The sequence below is a fragment of the Ammospiza caudacuta genome, chromosome 31, assembly GCF_027887145.1.
Source record: "Ammospiza caudacuta isolate bAmmCau1 chromosome 31, bAmmCau1.pri, whole genome shotgun sequence".
NCBI lineage: Eukaryota > Metazoa > Chordata > Aves > Passeriformes > Passerellidae > Ammospiza > Ammospiza caudacuta.
In genome coordinates, this window is record NC_080623.1 from 4,981,331 (window position 1) to 4,992,371 (window position 11,041).

General features: G+C 49.3%; 1 protein-coding gene across 1 annotated transcript; it reads right to left on the reverse strand.

Annotated features, from left to right (window-relative positions):
• Positions 1 to 2,486: 2,486 nt before the first annotated feature.
• HOXC13 (homeobox C13) lies at positions 2,487 to 9,917 on the reverse strand. The gene is made up of 2 exons (XM_058822014.1): positions 9,245 to 9,917; positions 2,487 to 2,743 (listed from the first exon to the last, which is right to left on the reverse strand). Exons 1-2 carry the CDS (start codon positions 9,915 to 9,917, stop codon positions 2,487 to 2,489), a joined length of 930 nt encoding a protein of 309 aa, XP_058677997.1.
• Positions 9,918 to 11,041: the final 1,124 nt, after the last annotated feature.

Below are 11,041 nucleotides of genomic sequence, written 5' to 3' on the forward strand. Positions count from 1 at the left end.
CTAAATAAAAAAAAGACTAAATAAAAATATACCAAAATAGATTAAAATAGACTAAAATAGACGTAATTAGACTAAATAAAAATAGATCAAATAAAACCAGACCAAATAAAAATTAATTTAATAAAATACCCTCAAGAAAAATGAAATAAATAGAAATTAAACGCAATAAAAATCCCATTTTGAAGCTCTCACTTCAACCCCCTCGCATTTATTTTCTGCCCTTCCCGTCCTTTAATTTTCCCTTTTTTTCTCCTTTTTTCCCCAATTTTTCTCCTTTCCCCCCCCCATTTTCTTGCTTTTCCCCCCTCATTTTCCTGTTTTTTTAAATCTAATTTTCCTGTTTTTTTCCCTCCAGTTTCCTGCTTTTTTTCCATTTTTTCCCCATTTTTCCCAGGAATTCCCTCCGGGTGCTGAAAAAGCCGCACAAACAGAAATATTTTTCTCTTTTTTTTTTTTTTTTGTCTTCCAGACAAAACAACGACCAAAAAAAGCGATTTATTTCCAAGGATCGGTACAAGGCGGACACCACGAGCTGACAGCGACAGCACAACCCCAAAAAATCCAAATTTCCCCCCAAAAAAACCCAAAATCCGGCCGGAAATTCCCAATTTCCCCGTCCGAACCCGCGGGGGAGAACCCCAAAATTCACAAAAAATCCACAAAAATCCCCCAAATCCGACCCCAAACCTCGCTGGGGATTTTTCCCCATTCCCGATTTTTCCATCCTTAAAAAATTGGATTTTTCCATCCCTAAAAATTCTGATTTTTCCATCCTCAAACAAGCGGAGCCGACGCCGCCCTGGGGAAAATTTGGGGATTTTTTGGGCGATTTTTGGGAGTTTTTTCACTTTTTTTTTTTTTTTTTTTTTGCCACAGAAATAACGGCAAAAAAAAAAAAAAAAAAAAAAAAAAAAAGCGGGAGAATCGGGAATTTCCACTCTCAGCCCAAAATTCCGATTTTTCCCCCCGAATCCCGCGCTGGGATTTCGGAGTTTCGGGGTCGGAATTTTCCTTTTTTTGGGATTTTTCTCCTTAAATTCCCCGCGGGCACCGGGATAAATAAATACCGAGTTTTGCTCTTCTGCCTTCGGTTTTGGGGCTTTTTTCGGGATTTTCGGCTTTTTTCGGGGTTTTCTCCACCCCAAAGTCCCCCAGCACAAGGATAAATATTGAATTTTACACTGGGATTTTTTCCTTTTTCGGGGTTTTCTCCACCCCAAAGTCCCTCCGGCACGAGGACAAATATTCAATTTTAACACTTTTTTCTCCTTTTCTCGGGGATTTCGGCCACCCCAAAGTCCCGCCAGCACGAGGATAAATACCAAATTCTTGATGCTTTTTTGGTTCCTTTTTTGGCAATTCTGGCCAGCCTAAAGTCCTTGTGGCACGATGATAAATATCGAATTTTCCACCCATTGAAAATCGATTTTTTTTTCCTTGTTTTTGGTGATTCCGTCCGCCCCAAAGTCCAAGGATAAATATTGAATTTTTAACCCTTTTTTAATCCATATTTTGGCGATTCTGGCCGCCCCAAAGTCCAAGGATAAATATTGAATTTTCCACCAATTTTTTGTCCCATATTTTGGTGATTATGGCCGCCCCAAAGTCCTGCGGGCACGATGATAAATAACAAATTTTTAACCCCTTTTTTTCCCATATTTTGGCAATTGTGGCCACCTCAGTGTTCCACCGTCACGACGATAAATATTGAATTTTCCACCCACTGAAAATCGATTTTTTTCCCCCATATTTTGGCGATTCTGGCCACCCCAAAGTCCTGAGGGCGCGATGACAAATATTGAATTTTCCACCCATTGAAAACTGATTTTTTTTCCCCATATTTCGGCGATTCTGGCCGCCCCAAAGTCCAAGGATAAATATCGAATTTTTAACCCTTTGTCTTCCATATTTCGGCAATTCTCGCCGCCCCAAAGTCCAAGGATAAACGTCGAATTTTTAACCCTTTGTCTTCCATATTTCGGCAATTCTCGCCGCCCCAAAGTCCGAGGATAAATATCGAATTTTTAACCCTTTGTCTTCCATATTTCGGCGATTCTGGCCGCCCCAAAGTCCAAGGATAAATATCGAATTTTTAACCCTTTGTCTTCCATATTTCGGCGATTCTGGCCGCCCCAAAGTCCAAGGATAAATATCGAATTTTTAACCCTTTGTCTTCCATATTTCGGCGATTCTGGCCGCCCCAAAGTCCAAGGATAAATATCGAATTTTTAACCCTTTGTCTTCCATATTTCGGCAATTCTCGCCGCCCCAGAGTCCGACGTCCGACGCTGAATTTTACACCCATTGAAAACTGATTATTTTTCCCAATATTTCGGCGATTCTGGCCGCCCCAAAGTCCGAGGATAAATACTGCATTTTTAACCCTTTGTTTTCCACATTCCGGCAATTCTCGCCGCCCCAGAGTCCGACGTCCGACGCTGAACCTTCCGCCCGTTTCTCCCCCGTTCCTCCGCGCCCCGTCCCGCTCAGGTGTCCCGCAGGTGCGCGGGCCGCGCCTTGCCCTGCACCTTCTTCTCCTTGACGCGGCGGTTCTGGAACCAGATGGTGACCTGGCGCTCGCTCAGGCTGGTGGCGCCCGCGATGCGCCGCCGCTTCTCCTTGGTGATGAAGCGGCTGGCGGCGAACTCGCGCTCCAGCTCCTTCAGCTGCGGCTTCGTGTACGGCACGCGCTTCTTGCGGCCGCGCCGGAACGGGCTGGGCTCCGGCTGCAGCGGGACCACGTCTGGGGAGTGAGGAAATGGGGAAAAACTGGGTTAAAATGGTAAAAAAAAGGGAGTTATGGGGTCAGAATGGGAGTTATGGGGGTCACAGTGGGGCACGCGCTTCTTGCGGCCGCGCCGGAACGGGCTGGGCTCCGGCTGCAGCGGGACCACGTCTGGGATGGGGGAAAAAACGGATAAAATGGTAAAAATTGGGTTAGAATGGGAGCTATGGGGGAAACACGGGCTTTAAAGGGTTAATAAAGGGGTTAATAAAGGGGTCGCGGCGGGGCACGCGCTTCTTGCGGCCGCGCCAGGACGGGCTGGGCTCCGGCTGCAGCGGGACCACGTCTATGGAGGGAAAAAATGGGGTTAGAAACGGGGAAATTGGGAAAAAATGGCATTAGAATGGGAGTTATGGGGGGAAAATTGGGGTTAGAATGGGAGTTGTGGGGGAAAAATGGGTTAAAAATGGGGATAAAGGGGTCGCGGCGGGGCACGCGCTTCCTGCGGCCGCGCCGGAACGGGCTGGGCTCCGGCTGGAGAGGCACCACGTCTGGGATGGAGGGAAAAAATGGGGTTAGAAACGGGGAAATTGGGGAAAAATGCGGGTTATGGGAATCAAAGGGTTAGTGAAAGGTTATTAAGGGGTTAATAAAAGGTTAATAAAGGGGACAAAGGGGTTAAAGGGGTTCGGGGTGCGGCACGCGCTTCTTGCGGCCGCGCCGGAACGGGCCGGGGTCGGCCTGGGGGGGCACCGCGTCTGGAATGGGGGGAAATGGGGGGAAATGGGTAAAAAATGGGTTGGAAATGGTAAAAATGGGAATTAACGGGTTAATCAAAGGGTTAAAGGGGTTTTGGGGGTCACTGTGGGGCACGCGCTTCGTGCGGCCCTGGCAGAACGGGCTGGGCACAGCCTGCAGAGGGACCACGTCTGGGATGGGGAAAATGGGATTAGAAACGGGGAAATTGGGAAAAAACGGGGGTGGGATGGGGGCAATTGTGTAAAAATGGAGTTGGGACGGGGGAAATGGGTAAAAAATAGGAATAACGAGGATAAAGGGTTAAAAAGCGGAGTGGGGTGAGGTGGAAATGGGTGAAAATGGGGTTGGGATGCAGGAAATGCGTGAAAATTGGGTTGGAATGGGGGGAAATGGGTAAAAATTGGGTTAGAACAGGGGAAATGGGTAAAAACGGTGATAAAAGGGTTAAAGGCAAAGCGGGGTGAAGTGGAAACGGGTAAAAATGGGGTTAGAACAGTTGGAAACGGGTAAAAATGGCGTCAGAACAGTTGGAAACGGGTAAAAATGGGGTTAGAACAGTTGGAAACGGGTAAAAATGGGGTTAGAACAGTTGGAAACGGGTAAAAATGGCGTCAGAACAGTTGGAAACGGGTAAAAATGGGGTTAGAACGGGGGAAATGGGGCTAACAAGTGTGGAAATGGGTAAAAATGGGGTTAGAACGCGGGAAATGGGTATACATGGAAAAAATGGGGATAAAGGGGTTAAAAACAAAGGTGAAATGGAAATGGGTAAAAACCGGGAATAACGTGAATTGATTTGGTTTGGAGAGAAGCGGGGGGAACGGAAATGGGTAAAAAATGGGAATTTTGGGAAAGGAAATGAGGGGAAAAAGGGGGAATTGCGGCCCGTGGGGTTGGGGGAGGATTTTGGGGAGGGAGAGGGAAAATTGGGGTAAAATGGGGGTGGGAAAGGGGGAAAAGAATTGGGGGAAAAAAGGGAAAAAACCGATGGATAATGAGGGGGAAAGAGAGGAAGAAGGAGGAGGGAAAATGGGGGGAAAAGGGATAAAAAAGATGGGAAAAGGTGGGGAAAGGGAGAAGAGGAAAAAAAAAGGGGGGAAAGGGAAAAAAGGTGGGAAAAAGAGGGAAAAAAAGTGGGAAAAAGGAGGAAAAGGGCGGCGGGGGAGGCGCCAATGGCTGATGGTGTTGTGGATAATGGGAATGCAAACACAGCGGGGATAATTCCTGTTTTAATTCTGTTTTAATTCTGTTTTAATTCCCTTTTTTAATTCCCTGTTTCCATTCCCTGTTTGCCTTGGCCGCCGATGAAGGAGCAGCGCCCGCCCTCAGGCGCCTCAAATCCCGCAAATTTGGGCAAAATTCGGCGTTTTCCCCTTTTCCCTCCTTTCCTTTTTGTCCTCCCACCCCTTTCCCCTTTCCCGCAGAGGAAAATCCGCCCTGAGCAGCCCCAAACCCCAAAAATCCCCTCGGAATGGGCAAAATACCCAAATTTTCCCTTTTCCAGCGGTTTTTGGGGGCGCTGGGGAACGGGGAACGGGGGGCAAAAACCCCAAAAACGGAATTTTGGGGTTTGGGGGGAGCTGAACCCCAAATCCGGCGCCCCAAAAGGGTCAGGAAAATGGGGACGGGCGCTAATTACGGTCCGCGTGTTAATTGGGGAGGTTTTGGGGTCACAAAGAGGGGAGGGGTCCCCCAAAAATAAAAATCCCCCCCCAAAAAATGCCCAAAAAATAAAAATAAAAAGCAGCCGGAGCCGCGCGGCAGAATTCCCAATCCTGGGTGCCCAAAATTCCCCGAAAAGACGAATTTGGGGGTTTTGGTGCGGATAGAAAGGAAATAAAGGGGAATGTCGAATTTGGGGGATTTTGTGCTGATAAAGGGGAAATAAAGGGGAAAGGGGAAAAGGCGATTTTGGGGTTTTTGGTGCTAATAAAAGGAAAATAAAGCGGAAAGGTAAAAACAGATTTGGGGGTTTTGGCGCTGATAAAAGAGAAATAAAGGGAAAAGCCGAAATTGAGGTTTTTGTGCCAATAAAAGGAAATAAAGGGGAAAGGAAAAGGCCGAATTTGGGGTTTTTGGGGCTGATAAAAGGGAATTAAAGGGTAAAGGGAAAAGGCGAATTTGGGGGTTTTCGTGCCGGTAAAAGGGGAAATAAAAGGTGAAGGAAAAAGCCGAATTTGGTTTTTTTTTTGTGCCGATAAAAGGGGAAATAACCTCCTTCCCCCCGAACAGCTCCGGCTGGCACTTGACACCTCCGGCGTTAATTGCGTTAATTGGGAGCTGATTGAGCGCCCGGCCCCTGTCAGCCCCCGAGCCGCTCCGCGATTCGCTTGCAGCGCGATTTTCATTTTTTTATTAATTTTTTTTTTCATTTTTTTCCCCTTTTTTTGGAGCTCTCCGCCCGCGGGGGAGCGGCGGGAGGGGAAGGAGCAGAAAGGCGAAATTCGGGAATTATTGGGGAATTTTGGGGGTTGGATTGGGCGAGATTGGATCGGGAGAAAGGGCAGAATTCGGGAATTTTGGGGTTTGGATTGGGCCGGGATTGGATCGGGAAAAAGGGCAGAATTCGGGAATTTTGGGGGTTGGATTGGGCCGGGATTGGATCGGGAGAAAGGGCAGAATTCGGGAATTTTGGGGGTTGGATTGGGCCGGGATTGGATCGGGAGAAAGGGCAGAATTCGGGAATTTTGGGGTTTGGATTGGGCCGGGATTGGATCGGGAAAAAGGGCAGAATTCGGGAATTTTGGGGGTTGGATTGGGCCGGGATTGGATCGGGAGAAAGGGCAGAATTCGGGAATTTTGGGGGTTGGATTGGGCCGGGATTGGATCGGGAGAAAGGGCAGAATTCGGGAATTTTGGGGGTTGGATTGGGCCGGGATTGGCTCCGAAAGGAGGGCAGGTTTAGGGAATTTCCGCGGATTTTTGGGGCCGGAATTGCTGCCGGAAAAATGGCAGAATTCGGGAATTTCCGCGGGGTTTTGGAGATTGGATTACTCCAGCAGAAAGGGCAGAATTATGGAATTAACTCCGGGTTTGGGATCAGGAGGAAGGGCAGAATTATGGAATTAACTCCGGGTTTGGGATCAGGAGAAAGGGCAGAATTATGGAATTAACTCCGGGTTTTGGGTCAGCAGAAAGGGCAGAATTATGGCATTAACTCCGGGTTTTGGGGCCGGGATTGGATCAGGAGAAAGGGCAGAATTATGGCATTAACTCCGTGTCTTGGGGCCGGGTTCGGCTGCCGGGGAAGGGCAGAATTATGGAATTAAGTCGGGTTTGGGGCCGCGCTGGCCTCGCCCCGCCGAGCGTGCCCGTGCACATTGCCCGCTCCGCTCCGAGCATTCCTGAGCCGCTTCCCTCTAATTAGCCGGGCCCGAGCTCCGCGGGCTCATGGAATACACGGAGCGGGCGGAATTGGTGGGAAACGCGGAACACACCCGGATATGCGGAATAAACACGGCCGGATATGGGGGGGAAATGTGCCCTGATACACGGAATAAATACACCCTGATATAGGGAATATAGGGAATTAATACACCCTGACATAGGGAATTAACATACCCAGATATATGGAATAAATATACCCGGATATAGGGAATATATGGAATTAATGTACCCGGATATAGGGAATGAATACACCCTGTTATAGGGAATATATGGAATTAATATACCCTGATATAGGGAATATAGGGAATTAATATACCCTGATATAGGGAATTAACATACCCAGATATATGGAATTAATATACCCGGATATAGGGAATATATGGAATTAATGTACCCGGATGTAGGGAATATATGGAATTAATATACCCTGATATAGGGAATATAGGGAATTAATATACCCTGATATAGGGAATTAACATACCCAGATATATGGAATAAATATACCTGGATATAGGGAATATATGGAATTAATGTACCCGGATGTAGGGAATGAATACACCCTGATATAGGGAATATATGGAATTAATATACCCGGATATAGGGAATAAATATACCCGGAGGAATGGAATAAATGTACCCGGATATAGGGAACATAGGGAATTAATATACCCTGATATAGGGAATTAATATACCCGGATAAATGGAATATATAGAATAAATATACCAGGATAAATGGGATATATGGAATAAAGGTACCCGGAGATATGGAATTAATATACCCGGATACATGGAATAAATATACCCTGATATATAGGATATATGGAATTAATATATTGGGATATGTGGAATATATGAAATAAATGTACCCGGATATATGGAATAAATATACCCGGATACATGGGATAAATATATCGGGATATATGGGATAAATGGAATTAATATACCGGGATATATGGAATTAATAATTAATATATGCGGATATAAGGGGTATATGGAAGAGCTGGAATCATATATGGAATATATCGGGATATATGGAATTAATGTCCCCGGCTCTATGGAATGGATGGGATAGGTGGGTACGGGATAAATGGGATAAATTGAATATATGGCGTATATCCAGATATCGGGAACGTGTGGGATAAATACATGTGGATATTTGGAATATAAGGGATAAATAGATCGGGATATAGGGAATAAGTGGAATACGCAGAATATAGGGGATAGATGGGACACACGGAATATATGGGATAAATGGGATAGAGGGAATATACGGGACATACACAGGGTACAGGGAATATCTGGGGATAGATCCAGAGAGGTGGGGTAGGTGGGATAAACATATCGGGATAAATGGAATTTATGTGCATAGGTGGGACACGCGGAATATATGGGATGGGTGGGACAGACGGGATAAATATAATATACGGGATAGATGGGATAAATATACCGGGACAGGTGGAATGTATGGATAGATGGGATTAATACACCAGGATATACGGAATAAATCCGGATAGATGGGATGTGTGGGATACACTGAATACGGGGGATTTCTAGGATAGGTGGAATACACGGGGTACAGAGGATAGATGGGATAGGTGGGATACACGGGATATAGGGGATAGATGGAATAAATGTATATACTGATATACTGATATATGGATAGATGGGATAGATATATCGGGATGTATGGGATAAATGCGGATACATGGGAGAGATGGAATACACGGAATAGATGGGATAGATACATCGGAATGTATGGGATAGATGGGAGAGATGGAATACAGGGAATAGATGGGATAGATGGGATAAAATACATCGGGATGTATGGGATAAATGCGGATATATGGGAGAGATGGAATACAGGGAATAGATTGGATAGATGGGATAGATATATTGGGATAGATGGGATAAATGCGGATACATGGGAGAGATGGAATACAGGGAATAGATGGGATAGATGGGATAGATATATCGGGATATATGGGATAGATCCGGATAGATGGGATAGATGGGATACAGGGAATAGATGGGATAGATGGGATAAATATATCGGGATATATGGGATAGATGGGATAGATGGGAGAGATGGAATACACGGAATAGATGGGATAGATGGAATAAATACATCGGGATATATGGGATAAATCCGGCTATAGGGGTAGATGGAATAGATGGGATAGGTGGGATACACGGGATAGATGGGATAAATATATCGGGATATATGGAATATCGGGATAGATGGGATCAATCCGGCTATATGGGGTAGACGGAATAGATGGGGTGCACGGGATATGGGATTTCTGGGCTGCCCTGATCAATCCCCGCGGAGGAGCCGCTCGCACGGCGGGCACCGCTCCCGCTGCCGCTGCCTACCTGGGAACGGCGCCTTCCAGAGGTGCGCGGGCTGCGGCTGCTCCTTGGAGCAGTAAACCTGCCCGTCCCAGCCGGCGTTGGCCAGCGCCCAGCCCTGGTAGCCTTCCATGGGAAGCAAAGCCTCGTGCCGCGGCTCGGCCAGCGCCGGCACCACCGACACGTCCAAGTAGCCCGGCACGGCCTGGTACGAGCCGGGGAAGCCGGGGTAGAACGGGAACTCCTTGGCCCGCGCCGGCGGCAGCTCCTCGGCGCCCAGCGCGCCGCCGGCCTCGCCGAATTTGTCGGGCGGGTGGTACCCGCAGGGCTTCTGCGGCAGGTTCAGGCGGCAGCCGTAGTAGCCCGGCGCGAACGGGTAGGCGCCGTAGCCCAGCGAGCCCGACGGGCACTGCCGCGCCGGCTCCGCGCCCGCCAGCTCCGCGAACGCGGCTCCTCCGTCCGCGCCCGTTCCGCCGCCGCCGCCGCCGCCGCCCGGCGCGCCCAGCGCGGCGTGGGGCAGCATCTCCCGGCAGTGCCCGAGCCCGTCCCGGCAGTGCCCCAGCCCGTCCCGGCAGTGCCCCAGCCCGTCCCGGCACTGGCCCAGGCTCTCCATGCGCGGCTTCTCCCGCGGCGCGTCCTCGCAGCGGCAGCCGAGCGCGTCGGGCCAGCGCGGGGGGAGCCCGAGCGGCGCCGTCATGTCATGCCGCGCTGCCGCCGCCTCCCGCCGCCCTTCCTCTGCCGCCTCCTCCTCTCGGAGCTGCTGCTGCTGCTGCCGGTGCCGGTGCCGGGGCCGGTGCCGCCGCTCCGCCCGCTCCGCCCGCTCCGGTGCTGGCGGCGGGGGCAGCTCCGCGCCGCGCCCCGGGACCCCCCCGCCATCGCCGCGCCGAGCGCGCATGCGCCGCCAGCCCGCCGCCGCCGCTCCATTAAGAAATCCGCGCGGGCCACGCCCCTTTTACCGCGCCCGGGGACACGCCCCCCGCGGGATGCCGCGCGCTGATTGGTTCGTCCCGCGCCGCCAGGACACGCCCCCTCACCCCCCCTCCCACCGCGTGCCCCCCCCCTTTGGTGTCCCCCCCCTTTCCACGTCCCCCTCCCCAGTTCCCGATTTTCCGCCGGATTCCAATGGGATAAACCCCCCCCCCCCCATTAATTTATAATTATTTACAATAATCCTAAATTATTCTTAACGCTTCAAATTTTTTTTGTATTTTTTTTTTCCTGTTTTTTTGGACCTGTCGAGGGATTTTTTTGGTTTTTTTTTTTTTTTTCCCCCTTTTTTCAGGCGCTCCCCGCTTCCCGAAAATCCGTTTTAAAAATAAGGAAAATTTCATCCCGTCTGCTTCCCACCCGCGTCTTCCTACCGGATTCCCGAGGAATTGGGTTTTCCCCGAAAAATCGGGTCTTTCCCCCCAAAAAAATCGGATTTTCTCCCATTCCGCCCCAAAATTTCGGGGGTTTCGGCTGCAGGAGTGAAGCGGGAGCAAGAGGGGAAAATGGGGGAAAATCTGATTTTTTAGGATTTTTGTCCTCAGCGCGTCCCTAGTTCAGACCCTCCCCACGGTTTGTGTGTCGCTAAAACCCAAAAATTCCCCCAAACTGCCCAAAATTGCGCAAAATTTTGCGCTGGTTTGGGGTCGCCCCAAATCCGATCCCGCTGGTTTGGGGTCGCCCCGTTGTTCTGCCCCCACTCCCAGATCATCCGAAAGGGGAAAAAGCTGGAAAAGGAAAAAAAAACCCAAAACAAACAAATTCCGGGAATGCCAAGTTCAAGGGGAAAGGGAAAATTCCCGGGTTTGGGAAAAAAGGGGGCGGGAATCGGGA

Excerpts from the sequence above, each read along its gene's own strand:
- HOXC13 (XM_058822014.1), bottom strand. The coding sequence starts at position 9,917 with ATGACGGCGCCGCTCGGGCTCCCCCCGCGCTGGCCCGACGCGCTCGGC. Across the intron at positions 2,744-9,244 it reads CTGGAAGGCGCCGTTCCCAG|ACGTGGTCCCGCTGCAGCCG; the intron begins GTAGGCAGCGGC and ends CTCACTCCCCAG.